Source organism: Xenopus laevis, chromosome 5L, assembly GCF_017654675.1.
Source record: "Xenopus laevis strain J_2021 chromosome 5L, Xenopus_laevis_v10.1, whole genome shotgun sequence".
In the NCBI taxonomy this organism is placed as follows: Eukaryota; Metazoa; Chordata; class Amphibia; order Anura; family Pipidae; genus Xenopus; species Xenopus laevis.
Window position 1 is genome coordinate 72254962 of NC_054379.1, and position 24812 is coordinate 72279773.

At 36.4% G+C, this 24812-nt stretch overlaps 1 protein-coding gene across 10 annotated transcripts in view; it reads right to left on the reverse strand.

Moving 5' to 3' along the window:
- Positions 1–24812, reverse strand: part of epb41l2.L (erythrocyte membrane protein band 4.1-like 2 L homeolog) — an 80510-nt gene that overhangs the window by 36783 nt on the left and 18915 nt on the right. For all 10 annotated transcript variants that reach the window (XM_018263175.2, XM_041562943.1, XM_018263173.2 and 7 more), the window contains exons 4-11: positions 20680–20784; positions 19086–19128; positions 8095–8170; positions 3618–3836; positions 3271–3358; positions 2818–2970; positions 1854–1951; positions 816–988 (exon numbers count right to left, since the gene is read on the reverse strand). In XM_018263175.2, coding sequence (XP_018118664.1) covers positions 816–988; positions 1854–1951; positions 2818–2970; positions 3271–3358; positions 3618–3836; positions 8095–8170; positions 19086–19128; positions 20680–20784 — 955 coding nt within the window. The remainder of the gene's footprint in view (positions 1–815; positions 989–1853; positions 1952–2817; positions 2971–3270; positions 3359–3617; positions 3837–8094; positions 8171–19085; positions 19129–20679; positions 20785–24812) is intronic.

A 24812-nucleotide genomic window follows, 5' to 3' on the forward strand; every position in this document is an offset into this window, starting at 1 on the left:
GAAATCTAGCTTCTGCTACATTGCTTTAAAAGTAAAAAACCAGATAAAAGGAAGCCTAATCATGCTTTCAACTGCCGTTATATTCATAAATTAATTTAAAACCATTCAGACCTTAATTATTGTATATTTTTAAGATGCACAGAAATAAATTTCTTTATGCAAAAATGCTGTAAGAGTTCCCCTTAAATGTTTATTTCACAGGGTTCACATTTATACCAGTGCATGAAACTCTGTTTTATTAGATAAGGATTAAATAAGGAAATGACATTTAATGAAAATGTGAGTTATGTGTCCACAGGATGGCACCAAAGCACCGTTTAAAGCAAGAATTCACAATGATATGCTTTTGTTTTTTATTTCTGTTTTTGAGGGCCAGAAAGTGAGTTATTTGTGTGTAAAAGATATAGGACTATAGGTCATAATAACGGTATCAATGAGATAACAAACCCATTACACAATAGCCAATATCTTTGTGCAATCACTAATCTGTGAAACCATAAGCTGATTGGTTGTTTGCATATTACCTATAACTGAAAATTTTCAGACGAACTAGAAATTCTTTTAATAGAAAAAAAGTGTGTGTGTGTGTGGGGGGGGGTCAAAATAATTTTGTGTACATAAAAACAAAGTGATGTAACAGTATAACTTAACTGTATACCCATGACAGTTTTATATTACTGTCAATGATTTACTGAATTCTGGGAGACAGCTGGATGCATATAAAACATCATATAAAGATCAAAAAAAATGTTCATGTTTTATTTCTTGGCATCATGTTGCTTTTAACTAAAAATTAAATATCAAATAAAAGATACCTCCATCAAGACTTCTGGACACGCGTTTACTAGATGTTCGTTCAAAAAATGGGGCTGGCCTGTCTATCTTTATGCTGGCCTCTCTTGTCTGTGCCTGGGTGCGGCCGCTGTATCGAAACTTGGAACCCAAAGTCAAGAATTTGGCTTTCGGAGTTTGTGCAGGAGCGGAGAGCCTGTAACAGGATATTTTTAACATAAGGTTGGAGAAAAAGGAAACTAAAAGCACCTAATAGCACAATTCGCACTAAACTTGTATTCACAGTAAGCAAACAAAAAACTGATCTATAGGGAATGGAAAGTGCAAATGTATTTGTAATAGAATATGTTAAAACACCTATATACACAGCTTTTGTACCTTGAAAATAAATGCAGTTCTTTTAAAATGCAGCAGTGTAAAACTAACTTTTCTCTTTATATCGAATAAAACATTTTGCATGTTGTTTCTGTTAAAGGACAGACAAACCCAAACACAAAATGGCTCTTCTGCCTGGTTCATAATGCCCTTTATATCCATATCTTTGCTTCCTTAATCATAATCAGGGAGGCAAGCTGACACTCATGAACAGTAGAAGAGTTGTAGTCTGCTGAAACCAATATTTTCCTTCTAATGGATAAAAAAAAATAAATAACTGAATAAAACCAACAATAAAATGGATTATTGAATACCTTCTTTATTCTGCTAGAATGCAACATTTGAAGTCAGGCAATGATGCTTTTACTCTGGGCTAATAATGATGAACCCAAACATGCCATTTTTGCCATTCATAAGCTAGTATGTGCATGTTGTGAAGTGGCTGAAGAACCATGTAACACTTGTTACAAAAATTATTTTAAGGGCAATGACACACAGGGAGAATTGCCGTCCGCCTTAAAAATTTGCTACCACAGGCGACAAATCTCCTGGCCATCGTTCCATTTCTTATGATGATTTCACTTAAATGAGGGAAAATGCATGCTCTGGCAAATTATCATTATTATTATTTGCTCTTATGCCAAATTAGCATGTCAAATTTAATAAAGAGAAGATGATCTAGTTACCTAAAGAAGGTGTGGTGCTCAACGCAAACTTTCCATAACCTCTTTGCAGCTCGATGGTTTGGCAGCTTAAAACCGATGGTACTCTCAAACTGTTCCATCTAGAAAACAGTCACAGTTAGTAAACAAATGAAATGTTACAAGCCATGCGTCTCTCATCACATCCCTATTACTTATATGTAACAAAACAGCTTTTTTAAGTTTTGTAAGACCTGAAGAACAGTTTTAAAGGAACAGTTCAGTGTGAAAAATAAAAACTGGGTAACTAGATAGGCTGTGCAAAATAAAAAATGTTTCTAATAGAGTTAGTTAGGCAAAAATGTAATGTATAAAGGCTGGAGTGACTGGATGTCTAATATAATAGGCAGAACACTACTTCCTGCTTTTCAGCTCTATAACTCTGAGCTAGTCAGCGACTTGAAGGGGGGCCACATGGTACAAATCTGTTCAGTGAGTTTGCAATTGATCCTCAGCAATCAGCTCAGATTCAAAAGCAACAGATATGATCAATGTGCCCTCCCCTCAAGTCTCTGATTGGTTACTGCCTGGTAACCAGGTTAACCAGTCCGTGTAAACCAAGAGAGCTGAAAAGCAGGAAGTAGTGTTCTGACTATTATGTTACACACCAAGTCACTCCACCTTTTATACATTACATTTTTGGCTAACAAACTATATTAGAAACACTTTTCATTTGGCACTATTTACCCAGTTTTTATTTTTACACTGAACAATTCCTTTAAGTCTCTCTACCAGAATATGTCTTAGCTCCATTTTTTTATTTGCATTTGTTTAAGCACCTTATTTTGTCCTATCAATGAAAACAATATGACAAGTGGTTATATTTTAAACAGAATTTAGAAATTTGTATAAATGTTATACTGTACATTAAAATTAGACTACAAAACCAGGTTTTTTATTCGTTAAATAAACATTGTTTAGCCAATTTAATAATCCACAATTCCCTTACCTCCCCTGGCCTGACTTTTATGTAAAAGTTGCTTCTTTTGTATGAAATTTTCAAGATTTTAGGCCAAGCAAATCGGTTAATCCGCAGTCTGTCCTTGTAAATCAGCAATCCATTTGAACATACGCCAAGCATGATATCTACACCTTCAGAATCCTATAACACACAAATGGAATATTTGTGTTTTTATATGGTACTTTGACTTGGTATACATACACACTTCATATAATTATAAAGAAAAAGGGTTCACTCCATTGCCTCAGACAGATCAAGATGTTTAAGAAACATGGCATCATGTATACTTTGTAAAGACAGGCAGATTTAATTAATTTGTCAGTACATAAATGGGGTTGGTCTTTTCTCAGTGGTGGTGAACACATACAGTGTGATGAAAAAGGTATTTATTAATTTAAAAAAATGCAAAAATGAAGAACAACATTAGGGAAAATACCTTACCTTTGCATAGTGTAGATCTACACCATACATAGAGAGTTTTTTGGCATTCTCTAAAAACTGAAGTTCGGCTTCAGCTGGAGTCAGGCCCCTACAGATAAAAAGAATGAATATTAGAGTCTGTTTCACAAACAATCAAAAAGATTAAATGGGAAGTTCACCTTCACAAAACATATAAAATAATATATCACAAGTAATGGCTCAGTTTCTCAGTTGCATTAAATATAGTTGCAATTAAAAGCACACATTTTGCGTTTCAGCTAAGGCTGACTACTGCTATTCTTTACTGAATAGCAGTGATTGATTGACATACCGTGTACCATTGCCCTAGGAAAAAGTTGGTCACAAACCTGTGTGTTTTATGCAGTTGCACAATCTTATCTTCCATTTCCTTTGTCTGATTAGGAGCAAATTGAAAACCGCTGATGTAGTCATCGCTGTGCTCACTTGCTTCATAATCTCCCACCTCAGCTTGAAGTGTGTATGAACCGAGGATTGTGTGAGTCGCAAATGAACATGGTAGACGCCCAGAGGATATATCCTGGCGGATTTGAAGGCACAGCAAGTATCTATAAAGTAAAGAAAAAAGGATAGAAACAAATAACCCTTTAAACCTTAAATGGGATGTCCAACTTTGGTAGGACTTGCAAAATAGCGTTTTTTTCCCCATAGCAAGCTTTACCAGACACAGTATTTTTTTTAACTTGCGGGTGTAAACACTGGAAAAGGGGGTCTTTGACATACTGTTCCACTGCTCAAATGCAGAAAGAACCATACAGCACTACTTTCATTGCCCTGACGCTTTCTCACTTTCTGAAATAATTATTAATTGTATTGGCAACTAACAGGATTAAAGGTATGCAAAAGGAATGCTAACCATGAGGGAATGTAAAGTAGAGCTGTAAGTCAGCTGTTGATTGTCTGATTATTACTACCTGCTGCCGATCTATACATTTTGAGCAGTGGGACAGAGGGTTGTCATAAGCTTGCTACAGGAATAAAAACATTTTGCAAAGACCTACCACTTTTAAAAAATGTGCACATTCCCTTTAAGTTCTTGTGAGCAAGAAAGTCTTTATATATATCTTCTTTGTTCTACAATAATTTGGTACTACATACAACCTATCTGGAGTGACCTATATTAATAGTACAATGAATGAGCTATTTTAACAAACATACAATTTTCCACACCTTTTTGGCCTGAACATTGGTTGGAAGTAATAATGTCAAAATTAGAATAACCTCTAAAAATGATATTTTCACTCATAAGGTATATTCATTTTTTATTAATTTGGCTTTACTCTTCATGGTTTCATTGTTGGCAGCTCTCATTAACTAAAGAAGAAATAAAGTTTAACAAAGTGAGCTAGAAATGCTGTGCATTATTATTTTGGATTAAGCCTTAGTCCAAGGTGACCACAGCCCTTCAACAGAGAGGAGCTGTGCAATGCCGCCAGTAGATTCTCATTTTTTTTTCTGATTATGCTTTCGGGCTAGTGTCATTAGTCTACGTTAGTGGTCACAGTGTACAATATATATGTAATACAAAAGTCATAATACAAGGCTAATTAGTAATATAGTCATATATTGCATGACACCAGAAAAGTGGAAAAGCCAGCATGCCACAAACTTCCATCAGCAAGCATGGAGAGTTAACTTGTGGACTAGACAATAGGTGAATACTGTATATCATAAATGTTACTCATATTATAAATTTAACTGTAATCAAGGATTAACACCATATAAATAAGTTTTACAATGTAAATGAAAAACTAGGTTCCAGTTAAGTTCTCTGAAAATAGTATCCAATCAATCAGAGGATGCTCTACTTTTTACCTTAATTTTAGAACTATATTAGTATGCCAACTATGATTCCTAAGTGGGTCATAGAAGAACTTGTCTGACTAGAAGAAAACTTAAGACATTTAAGGCCTGAAAAATGGTTTACCGATTTTCAACACTAAATATATTTTCCATTGCTGGTGATGTTCTTATAAATAGTATTTATATTTTTTCTAGGGTAAAGGTGCCTTATAAGCTAAATGGAAGTGGTTAGTAAAAGGAATATTCAAATTATTCCTTCAGAATCAATTGTTTCATAGGTTAGTCACTTCATAATCATTTTTGATTAGGCGAGTATTATAGTTAAAAAAAAATGGTAATTTTAATGAAATAATTATGTGCAGCCTTCATTCAATAAGCTTACAGAGAAAAAAAAAATGAGGCAAAATTTAGTTTTGCCTTGAAATAATACAACAGTACATACATGGGATTCTAATTTAGATAAGAAATTGTTCTAATTAATATAATAACGAAAACATGTTTTAAATTTAAAAAAAGAGTTTTAAAAAAGTTTGTCTGTTAAAAATATTTTTGAATGTGTAGGGATGTGAAAATCTTAGACACCCTTACACATTACAGACAGGCACATCCCTAGTAATATGGACACCTCAGTGGGTCCTTATGGGGACCTTGTGCTTATGTAACCCCTGCAGTTCACACAGTGTACTCTAGAGGCACTGTGCCAGAGTATAAAAGGTTTAGGAACCATGTGCTCTGGGTCCATTGCTTTAGCCCAACCAAGCAGGCTGGAAGGGAATGGGTAGTGCTGACCCTAGGCGCCTTGGCCATAGTAATTAGACAGCTATACTCGTTTTATAGATTGCTCTAGGAGTGATAGAGAGGTTATTTAGTTGAGCAGCTCAAGGCTCCGCCGAGGAGATTAGAGGGATTAAGATCCCAGGGTATTACTGAACCAGAGTAAGGAACCAAGTGTTGAGATAGGGATGTCAGGAGTTCCCCTAGTCTGCCACTGGAAGATATCCTGAAAACCGGGCAATACCCATCACATGCTGTCAACTTACTCTCTGCTGTTTATTCCCTAGCCTGTGGGGATTTAGCCTATACGTGCTGTGAGTATATGCTTCCTTTATGCTGCTGTGTATGTTCTATACTCCATTGTGGATCAATGTGCTAAATGATCTCTGTGCTACTGTTCAATAAATACTGTTCTTTGTTCACTGTTAAAGAACTACTGGCGCCCATCATTGTGCTATCGCATATCAGGTTACAGTTACACTACACCCTTGCCTCCACCCCGCTGCGAGGGCTTACCCCTGAGAAAGAGAGCTCATCGGTGGTCTCAGCCCACCAAGGAAAGTAGAGTAAACGGCCCTAGCACAAGTCAGTTTACTATAGCGCTACAAATGTTTATACAGGTTTAATACCTGTACTTCTGTAAATAATACGATCATTTTTTCTGAGTTAGGTTACCTGTAAATAATACGATCATTTTTTCTGAGTTAGGTTACCTTATTCTTAGCACCACACCCTACTAAAAGATTAGTCATAAAAATGCTAACAATTAAAAAACAGATTTCATTACAGTGATATCACACCTGACATAAAGCACATGAGCTTAGTCAAATTTATTTCCCTATGGAAAGTGGCGGTTCACCCTTTAAAGGGGATGTAAAGGTAAAAAAATAAAATCCCATTTTTACTTTCTTTAATGAAAAAGAAATTTATCTCCAATATACTTTAATTTAAAAATGGGTACCGTTTTCATAATAAACTTGACTGTATGCAGTGAAATTCCCCCTTCGTTTCACTTGCTTTGATCCTGCGGATAGGAAACGGCCTCTAGCTGCTCTGCAGAGAAACTATAATACTTACGAACAGCAAGGGGCAACCCCCCCACCTTACTTCACAGCTGTGCAGAGCTCAAGCAGCTGTTTGTTTGTTTCCCTGTAGAGCAGTTGGCAACTGTGTAGAGATTCGTATTGGATATTTTTGCCTTTACATCCCCTTTAAAGTTTCCAACTCCAGTGGCAGGGACAAAGATTGTGGAGCCAGATTTATTTTGAAGGATTGGACAAAGTATGTATTAAACAATACAAAAACTATAAAATCCACATTAGATTACATGACAACACGGGACCCAGTGCAGTCTGCATATTCTAATTATTAATCTTGTTATATCAGCTTCTGGCAGATATTATTTGACTTGTGTTGTTTTTATGACAATACCTAAGCAGCCAAGACCACACTGAGCATGTGCACAGTCTTGGTCTTGCAAAGACGTTTAACAAAGTTACAAGATGGTAACCCCCTGTGGCATAAATCATTTTGTTTTATTAGGCTTCTGGTGCAGTAAGTTCATGTTTATATTTAGAATACAAAATACAGCATTTCTAGCATTATTTGATTTTAGACTTTAGTTCCCCTTTGAGTTATCTTTTAGTATGTTATAGAATGGGCAATTCTAAGTCAATTCTATTTTTCATAGTTTTTAAATGATTTGCCTTCTTCTTTTTACTCTTTTCAGCTTTCAAATGATGGTCACTGACCCCATCTAAAAAACAAAAGCTCTATAAGGCTACACATTTTTTGTTATAGCTACTTTTATGACTCTTCTTTCTATTCAGGACACATTCATATTCCAGTCTCTTATTAAAGGCAATGCATGGTTGCTAGGGTAACTTGGACCCTAGCAACCAGATTGCTGAAATTGCATTCTGAAAAACTGCTCAATAAAAAGCTAAATAACCCAAAAACAACAAATTAAAAAAAATGAAAACCAATTGCAAATTGCCTCAGAATATCAATTTCTACATCATACTTATAGTTAACTCAAATGTGAATAACCCCTTTAAATAAAGATTATTTGATAATTATTCACTGTTTTTATCTACAATAGTTTAATTTTCAGTCAATGTGGGCACCTGTGAAATAGCATGTAAGGCAACATGTGGTATAACTTGAATGCAGCTTAAATTAATGATAAATACATTGCATTGTTGAATTATTGTCAAAACATAAAGATACCTTGTTATATCTTCTGATAATTGTGACGGCTCAGGAGGATAGAATTTGACACTGAAGACAAATAGCCACGGGGTCCCTACAAATGGATATAAAAAAAGTATGTTGTTATAGCATATAATTAATAATAAATAGATTATAGCATATTATTATAATTAATAATAAATAGATTATAGCATATAAAAAATGTAAATCCTAGTCCAAAATTATATGTAAATTATGACAGAAAATAAATGGAGTTTTCTGTCAGCTGTGACAAGTTGTTGGTTGCCTACTCACATAATGAGGATTGGCTGGCATCCTACAGTGAAACGTTCTAAGTGAATAAGTGGAATTGGAATAGCTGGAAGGCACTTGGAAAGTTTTTGAGGAAATTTTCATTGAAGTTGCACAAAACGTAAACACTTATAGTTATATGCTTTTTATTTTTTCAGGTATATAATGCAAAGGCAAATAATTTGTTGTGATATTTAACGTAGCATGTATTTTATCATCAAAATAAAGGTTTGATCTCTTAAACCAAGTCTAAAACAATGTATAACTGAAAGTATAGTGAAACAGTTTTAACAGGAATGGATCACTACCTTTCTATAAAAGTAGATACAAAAAGCTTACAGTACAGGTGACTCCCTGTATCCCCCTACTTACTATTTTACTTATTACTACTTACTTACTTATTTTAATCAATGTAGTTGTTTTCATGGGATGAGTTCTGGTAGGCTGGAGGAATAAAGTAGAGTGCCCCAGCCTTGCCCCCAAACACATCATCATTCAGGGTGTTGCTTAAAGCTATAGATGAAAAGTTAGTAAGCAGGGGTACTGGGGTAAGGCAGGGAGAACCGGCACTAGGAAAGCTTATAGGTATCTGGGTTTACAGAGGAAATGTGGGACAAATGTTCACTTTCCAAATTACTGCTGAAATCAGCATACTCGTAAGACTTGTGGTTGAGTACTCAGGAAAGGCATGAAGTGAAAAGCAGATGTTACACAACACAAAAAAAACCCAAAAACATTTAGTTGCCACCTAACAAGCATAATTAAGGATGTTTGTGGATAATAAGTTGTGCAACTCTAGGCAGGGTCAGTTATTGGATACTAAAGTGAATATCGTACAGGGAAAAACTATCAAAGGTGGGCTTGTTTTCTCTGGAGAAAAGGCACTAGCTCTTTATAAGTACATTGGAGGACTTTATAGTCACATAGCGGGGGATCTTTTTTCACAGAATGCCAAATGATTTTAACAAATACATTAACAATATAAGATTTGTCCAAAGAAAAATTAAACTTTTAACAAAGGTAGAGAATGCCTTATAAATTCATGATTTCAAGTTGTTAAGGTCATTTTCTCCCTTAACTTTTGTGTTACCAAATGACGAAAAGGTCAAGAATTTGTCCAGACATCTCAATAAATATAATTAGCCACATTTTTAAATGGCAAGAATGCAACTCCTTAAACAGTAAACAATCAATAGATTCATTGTGGTCACACCATGTAATACAATGGTTCACCCCAGTTAAGGACAATGTTACTGTTGATACTGCCTGAATTTTGCATTTCAGGCTATAAACTGTAACCTTAATTTGTAAAGATAAGGAAAACAGATTAATCAGAACATAAAAAGTATATGGAAATGCCACAGTGAATAGGCATTAAGGATATACTTTTTGCAGCAATAGGGATTTAGCAATATGCACAAAACATGACTGAAAATTTGGCCATCAAGACTAGATTTAATTTCCATTTAAATCTAAACGGCTGTCATAACATTTTAATGAACAATATTTAAAGGAGAAGCCTTTTATTTTAAAAGCCCTTAAAATTACTCTATAAAGCTGTGCTTCTCATTTCAGTACAAATTCTCTGAAAACTCTTCCAGAGAACAACATGATGCAATGGTATATGTAGACAGCATATATGCGCAATTGATTAGTTCAGGAGACCACATGGCATTGGATCTTATGTTGATGTGGATGCGTTGAATTGTTAAAGCGTAATAAGGATGCATTAACCACCCCGGCACCAGGAACTCCTTGAAATTCTTGGGAGCTGAGCCGAACAGGATAATGGCAGAAATCCAGTCACACGACAAAACAGCAACAGGGCGAGACATCTGCAGCTCAGTGAATGTTATCAGCTGTAGAAATAGCCCTTGAGAGTCAGATTTTCTATTTTGTTTAAGCTCTGTATAATGAAGTTCATCTCCTAGATGCCATAGATCCCAGACAACTACATTACAAACATACAGAAGCTTGTCTTGTATAAATTTCCCATTTATTCTACTAAGTTTGGATTTAATCCTCAAAAATACATGTTTCAGTCACCCATTCATGTTTCTATGTACAGTTATAGGTTTACAAACTTAGGGAAACCACTGACACTCTAATGTTGGACTTTTAAAGTGATTAAACACCAAAAAATTAAAGTGTTTTAAAGTAATGAAAATATAATACTGTTGTCCTGCACTGGTACAGCTGGCATGTTAGCTTTAGAAAGGCTATAGTTTATATAAACAAGCTGCCATGGGGGCAGCCATTCAAAGCTGAAAAAGGAAAAAAGGCACAGGATACAAGCTTGTTTTTATAGTAGTATTTCTGAAGCACACAACAATGAAAACACTTTCATTTTGGACAATATATCTATAGCTATATATCTAGATATATATATATATATATATCTAGATGTATGTATGTGTATATATGTATATGTGTATGTATATGTGTATGTATGTATATGTGTATGTATGTATGTATGTATGTATGTATGTGTGTGTGTATGTATATGTATGCATGTATATATATATATATATACATATATAAACAAGGGAAAGTTGTGCTCACCACTATTTTTTAAAACCATTAGGCGGGGGTGCAATGAGGCTGTGACCACAAAATACATATAGTCAAATACAAGAGTCCTCTGCACTCAACCCATTATCAATATATTTAAGACAGCGACATTTTGTGCATACTGCTACTAAAAAATGCCTTACCCTTTAAACAAAACAGGGATTGTTTGTCCATATATTGCAATATATTTAAGCTGGCCAACTACGTCATCATTTATATATAGTATAAAGTAATGGTGGAACTCACAGGATTTTGTAAAAAAAACAAATGGAGATAAAAAAAGAAGAAGTTTATTGATCCAATGAATTGGTCCCACACAAGGACCTTTTTCAAGGGTGTGCGGCCCGCCGTGTGTGTGTGCATTAACTTGAAAGTTGGAGGAAACCGAGAACCCACACTGAGAACAGATATCAGCACAATGATAGTATAACCAAGCTTATTTGAAACCAATTTCTTATTTAATACGGTGCTCCCTCTCTATCCTCTCACACTTTACAATGCTATTCTCATAGCACAGCATCCCCCTCTTTAAAATGGCACTTTTTATAATTTTTATTATAAATGACCAAAATGTTGCGCTACTACTGCCATGAGTGTAGTTCTTTGTAAATAAATAATATTTGTACATACTGGACAAACACTACAGAAGACATGCTAGAAAATGCTTATTTGTAATAATCGAATCAAGTAAGACTGGGGAACGTATAAGGATTGCATTCAAACAAAAGTCTGCCCATTCTATTCTAGAAGCACAAAGTAATAAAAGAAAATCTGAAAGGTTAAAACTACCTTGTTCCATTTTTTTTTTAAATGAGGTGCTTGATATTTTAATATTAAACAAAGAAGAAAACATTTTTTTTTTTTTGAAAGTACAAAATGTGAAGAAAAAAAATGAAGAACTGTGTGAAATCTATACATCTGTACATTTGGAATTTTTCCCTACTATTTAAATAGTATTTACATGCCTAATTTCGGGTAAAACTTTAAAGCAGTCGTCCCCTCAACAGATATATGAAGTCAGCTTGTAGACTTCTTCCAGATGAGGGCATGAGAATTTGGCAGAATTCCAATAATCATAGTATGGAATGTAGGAGAAACTACAGAAAATAATATATAGATGCAAGGAAGGAGATCTGGCTTACACTATTCGATTATATTCCTGTCACCAGTTCCCAAACAGAGTATGTACATTTGAGGCAAAAAGTAAACCATTTTTTGAAGCTTTCACTGAATTCCATTCTGTGGTCTTGTTTAAGTTTCAGCTATTCTATTCCCTCATAAACACATGGTCCCCAGAGCACTCCTAGCGTTTGTTTTTTTATTCTCAAATATGATCCCTAATTCTTCCACCACTAGATTCAAAAGGTTTTCCTAGGCCTGCAGCAACCCTTGGATAGGGCTGTCCAACTGGCGGCCCCGCCACCCCCCTTGTGTGGCCCCCTACGTGAAAGTCTGCCTGCTGTGTCTGCTTACGATGTGTAAACTTTAAAAAGTGTCACAACTGAGATTAACTGGCCCCTGCATTGTTTAAACACTGTACTCACTCTGTAGATGGGCCCCCATTACTGTCAGGGAGCTGCAGAATCAGGTGGGGAGGGTGGAGCATCTTCTGCAAAATTCTTTCCCCTTCCCAGCTTCTAAACTATTGGTAGTTTCATGAAGTCCTGGTAGAGCAGCATGGTGATTAGATAAACTAGGAGGGAAGGTCAAATTTCACCCTCCAGTCTATACAATCCTTGTGTAGATCTACCGGGACTTAATAGAAAAATCAATAGTATAGAAGCTGGGGAGGAACATGCAGGCACTGCAGCTCCGCCCACCCAACCCCATTCTGCGGCTCCCTGAGAGCGAAACCTCACACAATTGTATTTTAGTAGAAATGATTCATATATATATATATATATATATATATATATATATATATATATATATATATATATATATATATATATATATATATATATATATATATATATATATATATATATATATATATATATATTATATATTTATTTATATATTTAACATAGATACAATTGGGCTACTTAGCACTGTATAAACATTTCTTGTTTTACCTGTCCTACTCTGCCTGCCCTATGCGCCCAGTGTGTGGCCTTCTCTGCCCGTGGAACATAATCCAGGTATTTGTTTTGGGGATTTGTTAGCATTTGAAAATTATTGCTAGGGGCCCCCAAGGTGTTTAATCATGTGCTGGGGGGAGGCATATTGCTTTAAGGGTATGTCTTAATATGACAACTTTTTTTTACATATGAGTGAGCACCAACCATTTGGTTTTTTGGTGTGCTACTACAATTAATGTGAACATGATCTTGTAGTAACAGTGTGGTTTAAAGTGGTGTGGTTTAAAAACAGGGAGCGGTCGACACTGGCTTCCATTATTGGCCCTCCACCGTGTAGGCCAGAAAAATTCTGGCCCTCGGTACCACAGATGTTGGACAGCACTGCCCTAGGATAAACCTATATGCACTGGGAACAAGCTGAATGTACATGATGCATAGACAAAGTTATTTATAAGATCACAGCTAAACAACCATATCCAGTAAACACATTTACAGATATACAAGAATTGACATTACATATATTGTAAACAGCACTAGCACACCTACATTTGTATGCTTGTTTAAAAGTATATAAAAACACTGAACAATACCAATCACAAAGTTATTCAAAATATAAAACAATAAAACACATACATGAAAATAAAAACAACCATGAGTTCTGGCAAAAGTAGAAACTCATAAGTGATGCTAGTTCAAGTCCTAGTTTACTTATTGAAAATGGAGTACTAATTTTAAAGGGGTTGTTCACCTTTAAACCTTTAGTATAATGTAGCGCGTGCTATTCTGAGGCAATTTGCAAATGGTATTACGCATTCTGAAGAGCAGTGTTTTTCTGAAATGTATGACAGTATACCTTTTATGTCCTGTAAAGAGCATTTGTGATAACTTTTTCATTACACTGATTCTTTGAGTTTAAATTACTTAGAAATACAGAAAAAAAGTAAGCAAGACTTCTACATGTCCCAACACTGGGTATAAAACATTCAGCTGTGCTCTTCATAGGGATTAAAATGCTTTTAGTGCAAAACTCCCCATAGACAGTAGCTAACATACTTTTTACATCTTAGGGCTCCTTTATTAACATAGGTACTTAATTGCTGTAGTAAAAGATTTGTTGTGATGGTTTACTGCACTTGTGCAATTAAGCATCTATGCTTTCAAATCCTCGAGAGAAGGCTACGGCTTTGTGTGCAAGATGCCTGCAATCATGAAAACAGACATTTGCAATATGATTAAATAAATAAAAGTTAGAAATTATTAAGTTCTCTATTTAATATCTAAAGTTTAGGGCAGATACCAGCTCTAAAGCTGGCCATAGATGCAAAGATCCGATCGTACGAATCATCGTACGATCGGACTTTCCCATCTCCCGACCCGCCACTAACCATTCAGATCAAAGTCTTACCAGTCAGATTAGTTAAAGAACAGATCAGCAATGTTCTGCCCCTGACAGCAATCGTACGATATCTATGGCCAACCAAAGCCAGTGACAGTCTCCCACTGAAAATCGTACGATCGGCAATACACGCAGAGATATTATCGGCAGCCGACAGAAATTTTCTAACCTGTCCGATCGACCAAACGACCGATCTCCGCCGGACGAAAAATATTGGGACTCTCCACACGTTCCAAAAATCGTACGAATCCTCGATTCGTACGATCAGATCTTTGCGTCTATGGCCAGCTTAACAATTATACTTTGGAACTGATTGGCAATTCAGGATGGGGCTGATCCCTCGAACAGCCGGGAGACCAGTTTCTCTAGTAGTGGTGGGGAGGAGAGCAGAGTCAGACCTAAGCAGATTGTGGTTGTAGGGGATTCAATTATTAGGAAAGTGGATAGGGTAAACTGTTGTCTGGATCGCTACAACCGAACAGTTTGCCGTCTACCTGGTGCCAGGGTTCGGCATGTGGTTGATTGGGTAGACAAATTATTGGGCGGGGCTGGGCATGACCCAACTGTCTTAGTACATATCGGTACTAATGACAAAATAAATGGAAAATGGAAGACTTTAAAGAATGAGTTCAAGGATATAGGCTCTAAGATCAAGGAAAGGCCTTCCAATGTCATTTTTTCAGAAATTTTGCCCATGCCACATGCAAGTTTAGGAAGACAGCGGGAGCTTAGGGAGCTAAATGCGTGGCTCAAGTCTTGGTGTAGGAAAGAAGGGTTTGGGTTCCTAGAGCACTGGGCTTATTTTTCCTTGGGGTACAACCTATACAGCCATGACGGTTTGCACCTCAATGGAAGGGGGTCCACTGTGCTAGGGGAAAGAATGGCTAAGAGATTGGAGGAGTGTTTAAACTAGACAGGGGGGTGAGATAAAGAATTATGGGGAAGCTAGGGTAGACGGGGCAGTGGATTAGTAAGGGGTCATAGGGGAGGCGTAAGAGGGGCATACCGTTTAGGTCCCTCTGTTACAAAACAGACTAGTACTAACTTAAAGGGATACTTTCATGGGAAAAAATTGTTTTTTTTTTCAAAATGAATCAGTTAATAGTGCTGCTCCAGCAGAATTCTGCACTGAAATCCATTTCTCAAAAGAGCAAACAGATTTTTTTATATTCAATTTGAAATCTGACATGGGGCTAGACATAGTCAATTTCCCAGCTGTCCCAAGTCATGTGATTTGTGCTCTGATAAACTTCAATCACTCTTTACTGCAAGTTGGAGTGATATCAACCCCCTCCCTTCCCCCCCCCCCAGCAGCCAGACAATGAACAATGGGAAGGAAACCAGATAACAGCTCCCTAACACAAGATAACATAGATCTAAGAACAACACTCAATAGTAAAAACCCATGTCCCACTGAGACACATTCTGTTACATTGTGAAGGAAAAACAGCAGCCTGCCAGAAAGCATTTCTCTCCTAAAGTGCAGGCACAAGTCACATGACCAGGGGCAGCTGGGAAATTGACAAAATGTCTAGCCCCATGTCAGATTTCAAAATTGAATATACAAAAAAATCTGTTTGCTCTTTTGAGAAATGGATTTCAGTGCAGAATTCTGCTGGAGTAGCACTATTAACTGATGCGTTTTGAAAAAAACATGTTTTCCGATGACAGGATCCCTTTAACATATAATTCTCCACTAAGTAATGCAAATTTAAAAAGTAAAAGTAGTAACCTTCGCTGTATGCTGGCAAATGCACTGAGTTTGTCAGGTAAAATGGGAGACCTAAAATTAATTGTATGCTCTAAAAATTATGATATAATTGGTATCACTGAGACCTGGTGGGATGAAACATGTGACTGGACTGTGAATTTAAATGGTTACACCCTTTTTAGGAGGGACAGAGGAATTGAAAAGGGTGGAGGAGTGTGTTTGTATGTAAAGCCTGAATTAAAGCCATGCACTAAAGAAATAACCTGGTGAGGGTGTAGAATCCCTCTGGGTAGAGATTTTGACTGGGCAAAGGGTCAAAAAGAAAATTATCATTGGTGTATGCTATAAACCACCTTGTATAAGCCCAGTTACTCTTACAAATAAAAGCGGCTTCACAACTAGGTCAAGTTATTACTAGGGGCAACTTTAGTTATCTAGACATTGACTGGGGTAATGGGGTTGCAAAGACAGAAAAAGCTAGTAGGTTTAACAACTTTTTCTTCCAGCTCGTTCAAGAACCTACTAGAAATAATGCTCTTTTGGATCTTGTAATAACTAATAATACTGAACTTATCTCTAGCATTTGTGTTTGGTGAGCATTTAGGGAATAGTGATCATAACATGGTCTACTTTGAGATTCTGTTGCAGAGTTGCAGAGAACTAAAACATTAAATTTCAGACATGCAAACTTTGACAGTATAAGGGCATCTCTGCAACATATAAAGTGGAAAATGCTTTTCACTGGGTTAAACACAGAACAAAAATGGGAAGTCTTTAAAATGCTGCTTAATACATGTCAGTTTCCCCTTGTAAGCAAGGAACGTTATATATTTTAAATATGTTAATAGTAAAAAAAATGAAGCAGGAAGGGGTCGGACCTTTAATATCAGAGGGGGTCAGCTTGTTGATGTGAGCAAAAAAAAATATAAAATTCATCATATAAATATTCATATTTTTCGTCTGTCTACACAAATGAGGAACCAGCTAATGAAGGTTTCCTTATTAATAGTCCCAATTCTAGTAATACAACTAATGATGCATGGTTCACACAAGAGGAAATTCAAAAGAGACTAGAACATGTTAAGACATCACTACGTGCCAATACGTGTCTATTGCTAACACCTTCAGCACACAGGCAGTAGTATAGACCAAGTGGCAGATCATTTCACAAATGTGCCCAAATATTACTGCTACGGTTACTAGATTCCTGTAATTTATGGTTAATGGTTCAAAGAATGTCAGGCTGAATGGTCACCAAATCTGGCCCTCGTTGCAAAAAGTTTGGGCACCCGTGTTAAGATAAACAAAGGTCCGGGGCCAGATAGTATTCATCCCAGGGTACTTAGTGAGCTTAGCTCTGTGACTGCCAAATCTCTTTACTTAATTTTTCAGGATTCACTGAGGTCTGGCATGGTGCAGAGAGACTGGCGAATTGCTAATGTGGTGCCGTCATTCAAAAAGGGACCCCGTTCTCAGCCTATAGGGTCTATAGGCCAGTTAGTCTATAGCAAATAACAATACTATGAGTTTGTGCCAGCATGGTTTTATGCGTAATAGATCTTGCCAGACGGTGAGCAGGGGCCGCAATTCTGGGATGGCAGTCGATGTGATTTACTTAGACTTTGCTAAAGCATCCAATAGTGCCATAGCGAAGGTTACTGGTTAAATTAAGAAATGTTGGCCTGGAACATAGTATTTGTACCTGGATAGAGAACCGGCTAAAAGATAGACAAAGAGTGGTGGTAAATGGAACATTTGGACCAGTGTTGTTAGTGGAGTACCGTAAGTCCCTTGCTTTTCAACTTGTTTATTAATGACCTGGAGGTGGACATTGAAAGTATTGTTTCTATTTTTGCAGATGATACTAAATTGTGCAGAACTATAGGTTCCATGCAGGATGCTGCCACTTTGCAGAGTGATTTGTCAAAGTTGGGAAACTGGGCAGCAAACTGGAAAATGAGGTTCAATGTTAATAAATGTAAGGTTATGCACTTTGCCATTTAGTGTGTAACTTGCATTTATGTTATTTTTGCCAGTGTGTTGGGAGTCCCCTTAAATGAGAAGGACCTTAGGGTTTTTGTAGAAAACAAGTTGTCTAATTCTGGGCAGTGTCATTCTGTGTCTACTAAAGCAAATACATTTCTGTCTTGCATAAAAAAGGGCATTAAGTCAAGGGATGAAAACAAAGTTATGCCTCTTTATAGGTCCCTGGTAAAGCCTCATCTGGAGTATGCAGTGCAGTTTTAGACTCCAGTCCTTAAGAGGGATATAAATGAGCTGGAGAGAGTGCAGAGACGTAGAACTTAACTGGTTAGAGGGACGAAAGACTTAAAATTATGAGGTAGACTGTCAAGGTTGGGGTTGTTTTCTCTGGAAAAGAGGCGTTTGCGAGGGGACATGATTACACTTTATAAATACATTAGAGGACATTATAGACAAATAACAGGGGACCTTTTTACCCATAAAGAGGATCACTGTACCAAAGGCCACCCATTCAAACTATAAGAAAGGAACTTTCATTTGAAGCAACGTAGGTGGTTCTTCACAGTGAGGACAGTGAGGTTGTGGAATGCACTGCCGGGTGTTGTGATGGCTGATTCCGTTAATGCTTTTAAGAGGGGCTTGGATGATTTCTTGGACAGAAATAATATCAAAGGCTATTGTGATACTAAACTCTATATTTAGTATAGATATGGGCATATATAATTTATGTGAAAGTATGGAAGTGTGTGTATATGGATGCTGGGTTTTCATTTGGAGGGGTTGAACTTGATGGACTTTGTCTTTTTTCAACCCGATTTAACTATGTAACTATATATATTGCATAAAACAATAAAAAGCTAAACTTTTTCAGAGTGCCTCGACTTCATCGTTTTTTATTTAAAATGGTTTCTAGATCAATGCTTAACAACACGGTCATAGCTTGTCATTAAACAAATAAATAGCAATGAATGCTTACGTCTGATTTGCCTCTTGATTTCTTTTGTGGAATCCAGCCAGTTCTAATCAGAACAGAGAAAAAGCAAACAAATGTTAAGGTTTTAGCAACAAAACGGCAACTGCATGCACAGACCTCATAGCTAATACTACACATTTATTTTCCACAAGAACATTATAGTAGTCATTACATTAACATTTTCCATATTGCCATAGAAGAGGATTCAATCATAAATTTCAACATTCTTCTTTGAAGAGGGAGTTATATGAATGAAAAAGTCATCCCTTTTAAAAGTAAATTTTGGCATAGATGCATGAGATAGACTTTTAACAACTGTACCAGGGACAATTCATGGCATACAAAGAACAATTTTATGGTCTTAAATTAAATCCAGAATAAAAAATTATTATGGGCAGAATAGATAAACCAACTGGTTCTTTTCCATCATCACGTTCTGAACATGCTTCTTCAAACAGGATGACTGGGAAATAGTTTTATTCCTTTGTTTACATGATTTAATTTACAATAGTGGCCCTTCTGTAGCACTGGCTAAACAAATGGAGATTCTTAAATGTGCTACAATTTTGTTGCTTGCATATAAGTAATTATTTCTACCTGATTAACTGAGAAGTCAAATCAAACAAGATTTAAAAAAAAAAAATGTGGTTCAAATACTAATCATACAATGGATATTTATGCAACATACAAAACATTAAAATATAAAGAGAGAAAATCGGACAAATTCTGAGCTCTATTTTATACCTTATAAGGTGAAAAACAAGTGGCCTCTGAATGCTAACAAAGTACAGAGTGTGATAAACTATCAAGAAGACCAATACTAGGTTAAATATGTTAAAAAATACTTTATATTCAGTTTACACTAGCGTTTCAAACTTGCACCAACAAGGTATAAGAGGTTAAAAAAAAAACACTACAAGCCGTAATACGTAAATCAAAAATATAGATCTATTACAAATATCAAAACAATATATCTTGAAATTTGTTATACCGGCTGCATAGAAAAGTGATATGAAGGGTTGCTGGGATTCCCATCTAGTACCATTGGCACGGTATATAGGAGCAGTTATAACACTCAACACACAAGAGTGCCTGGCTTTCAGCTCACCCCTTCTGCAGCTGCACGCCAGCACAACAGCTGGCTTATAAATGGCTCACTGTACAGACTGCACAAGAATAAGAGAGACATCATTGAAAATGTTGCATGAACTTCTGATCGCATAATTAAGGCATTTTAAACCAAAACAGGCCACAAGAGGAAAAATTGTATCATACAAAGTGAATTCCAGAAAAAAAAAATAGAAATTATTCTGTCTCTTTTCTCCAAAACTGAGGGGGCAGATAGTGTCAAATATGCTAATTCACCAAATTTTTTAGTGTCAAAGAATTTTAAATTGTTCTACTGCCAAAATTAAATCCCATTTTTTAGTGCCCACAAAGACACCAAACATGGACATATTTATCTTTCAATGGAAAATCAACCCAGTGACATTTGTCTTATTGATTTTATTTTCGGTCCACTTTCAGATTTTTTGGGAATAGACAAAAATAAGTCAAACAAAAAACGAATGATAATATGTTTTAAAGCAAAACTTACTCTCTGGTTAGCAGAAACTTGATAGATCAATCCAAAATAGTCAGTTTCCAGTAAATTAAGATGTTCACAGACCTTCGCAAATAATGCCTGACCTTTTGCACGTTTCTGTTGAAGCAAAGTGACAGCAGTTAAGTAATTATACTCAAAAATAGTAAAGTAGCAAAAACTTTCATTTTTGAAGACTGTACCAATTATACCTAAGATAGAAAGGTTTACTTTCTATGCATGAATGACTTCTGAGTGACCTTCATGTAGAGATAATGCACTGGTAGTTTGACCTATTAACTGCACCAGACCCAAACCCATCATTAGGACACATGCACCCATGGGCGTCAGCAAAATGTAATTCTAAAATAATTTTTCAATATATGGGAATAACATTTCAATTACTGTAAAGATATTTTTAGATGTAGTTTCTTTTAAAAAGCAAGAACAGTATGTACTTTGCTTTTCTCACTACATGTCTAACTGCAAAGATAATATAGCAGAAATCAGTACTTCTTAAACCAAGACTCCATTTTTCCAAATGCTCTGCTTTGATTCTCCTCATCAGGTCTGTTAAAGGACATCAACCCAAAAAATAACCTTTTGCCTAATAAAATAAAACACAATTATAAGCAACTTTCCAATATGAATTAAAAATGTTAAAAAAAATGGTCAGTCTGTTGGTTTGTGTTACAATGTTTCTAAAGCCAGAGCCACCGGGGCAGAGAATAGAAAGGGACAGACCACTGCTTTTAATAGCAATACATATACAAATAACTTCAAACCAAAGAAAATTTGGAATGAATGTATATCGCAAAGTTGCTTAGAATAATGTTTTATAAGGCAAAAAAAAATTTTGTTGGGTTGACATGTCAAATAAAAGATCTCTCCTGGAGGAGAACTAAGGATGGTATTTTCCAGTGGTATAAGTATTTAGAATAAACAGTGGAAAAAACAGTACAGGACAGATAATTTAAAGGGGTTGTTCACCTTCAAACAATTAGTTTTCAGATAGATTACCAGAAATAACTTTTTCCAATTACTTTCTATTTTCTGTGTGTCACCGTTTTCTAGTATTGAGGTGTAAAGTGTCATTTTTTACCTTCTTTTTACCAGCTTTGGGAGCTGTTCTAAATTGATACATTTAGTCGATACATTTCTCATCTTTGTCCCTGCTAAGCAGAAACTATTGTATCAATTCTAACAGCTGCCTGTAATGATACCCAGAGATTCTAATACTCCAGAGATGCAGCTGAGAAATGTATCAACTAAATGTTGCAAAATTTAAACAGTTTAGAGTCTGCACTAGTGATGTGTGGGTAAAACCCGACCTGCAACTGATCCTAACCTGCTCTCCCTCCACATGCGCCGACTTCCAAGTTCCTTTAATGGCCCCGCGAAGACGTCACAAAAGGGGTAAGCAGGAGCACGGCTACCCCGCAAATGGGGGTGCAAGCTCGGCCCGAACCCTCACGGTATTGGGCCAGCCAGCACATCACTAGTTTGCACATGAATTACTAAGCTGCCAGGCTGCAACACCAGAGACAGGAACATTCAACTTTAAACTTAGATTTTAGAAAAACAGTAAAAAAAAATAAATAATGGAAAGTAATTGAAAAAAAGTCTATTTCTTGGGAAAAATCTGAAAACAACTGAACAACCCCCTAAATAGCGTTTACAAAATTACTTTAAAAGCAAATTAATATTTGAATTAATGTATACAGGAAAACTCCTATTATGCAAAAATGACATTTTGTATGTACAGTACAGCCTCAGATTGTCTCCATGTGTAGCTGTAATAGTCAGTATCAGAAAAACATAACAGTAAAATCAGAAAAGTGAAAATGACAAATCAGGGCTGTTCATTTTCATCCAATGGGTGTGTATGCAGGAGTGACCCTTGCTTCAACTTTGTGAAAACAAACACTCAACTCTGCCTAAGAACAAAAAGGTTCAGGTCTTTTGAAAAACAAATGGAATAGCAATGTTATAAGCGATGCACAGTTTGCAGTATGTCTAATGCAAAGCTGATATGCATACTTTTCAAGCCCTGACTAACATTCCTTTTGATTTCCAGCATAAAGCAATTTGTTAAAACTACCAGGATACTTACTATAGATTTTAAAACTGCAGCTGCGTTGCTCTGTTTATTCATCATATTTATTTTTTTCAGTACTTACAACAGTTTTACAAACATAGAAATGAAGGTATTTTTTAGGGTTGTGGAACAAAAAGTGAATCTTCAGGAGTCACTTTCACTTACAAGCTGGCCAGTCACCTCGCCCCCAAAGCCCACATGATCGGCTGACAACACAGGGGAGGTAAATGATAATAGGGCAGTTGGGGGACAAGGGCCTGTAATAGAGGTAGCTAGGGTTCTCACCTTTTGGTTGGCCCCGTACTAGCCTATGCTTTAGAGGTGAAAATGGGGCCGAGAAGAGAGGGGCTATGACATGACAGGGGCAGCCAAAGGGTGGGCATGGTCTGTGGAAAAAAGGGGTTGAAAGAGATAATGGGCAGGATGGAGGGGTAGGGTGCAAAAGTGAGGTGGATCAGGGGCGGGCTGGAGGCAGAACAAATAGGGTTTACAAAATTACCGGCATGAACATTATTTGTAATACCTGCACCGGCTGGTATTTTAGCAGCTAGGACGGCGAAATACTGGCTAGGTAGCAGCCCTAAGGGTAGGTGACAGAAGTATGTGCTAGCTTCTGCCTATCCCTAGTTCTGAGTGACTGGGTGTGTAACATAATAGCCAGAACACTACTCCCTGCATTTCAGCTCTCTTGGTTTACACTGACTGGTTACCAGGCAGTAACCAATTAGAGACTTGAGGGGGGGGGGCACGAGTCATACCTGTTGCTTTTGAATATGAGCTGAATGCTGAGGATTAATTGCAAACTCGCTGAACAGAAATGTACCATGTGGCCCCCCTTCAAGTGACTAGCTCAGAGTTATAGAGCTGAAAAGCACGAAGTAGTGTTCTGGCTATTATGTTACACATCCAGTCACTCCAGCCTTTATACATTACACTTTTAGCTAACTATATTAGATACATTTTTTATTTTGCACAGCCTATTTACACAGTTTTTATTTTCACACTGAACTGTTCCTTTAAGAATATTTCAGTTCCTTTTTCAAAGCTGATTACAAGGAAGCTATGTTGGCTCTGACATATGATATTATATCTATCTATCTATCTATGCTCACGTAGGCCGCAATCTCCCAAATATCTCTCAGGCGATGTCGGGTGCTGCATCGCCTGAGAGATATTTGGGAACTGTGTATATTCACATCAAAGTCCAAGAAAATTCTTCAATTCTGATGGAATGCGCACATTTTCTTGGATATATATATATATATATATATATATATATATATATATATATATATATATATATATATTATATATATGCTTATAATGTTATTTTCAAATCAGCTCTCTCTTTATTACAAATGTTCTCATGCCACAAAAATTATGGGGGGCAGCAGGTTTGTTGGCCTGTAGCAGTGCAAGTCCTGATGTTCCAAGTCCAAACCCCTCATGTATTTGACTTTTCATTCAATAAAAGTTTTTCCTGCACCATTAAGCGAGACAGAGAGGATTATCGATTGTCTGTGTTTTGTTAGCATGCAGGAATAAACAGACAAAATGGAAAAAAAACCCAGAATGAGGTCCATGGGCTGAATAATCATTTTTAAATTAAGTTGTAAGAACAATGGCAAAACAGCTATAGCAACAATGTGGAGGGAATTCACTTTTTATTAAGAAAAACAGCAACTTCACAAGCCAAATGATCAAGGCACCATTGGAATCCTACATGAATGTCTTGCTATTTGTGGTATTCAGTATCTCGCCCAAATGTATAGCATTTTTTAGGTCTGCCAGCAGAAAAGCATTTATTTAATTGCTTAGTCTGCCGTTCTGGACAGACATTATGAGCCAGTCTCATTCCAGCAAAACATTGCTGTCTGTTTATGTGTAGGACTCTGACACAGAAGTTATTGTGTGCCTAGCTGACCGTAACTATAAAACCACAATGGAACAAAGTGTAGTCCACAGTCCTTTTTTTAAAATGATCTATACTCATTTTTTTTCACCAGAATGAAAAGTTTTAACTAAACCCATTTAAAGGGGATGCCTATTA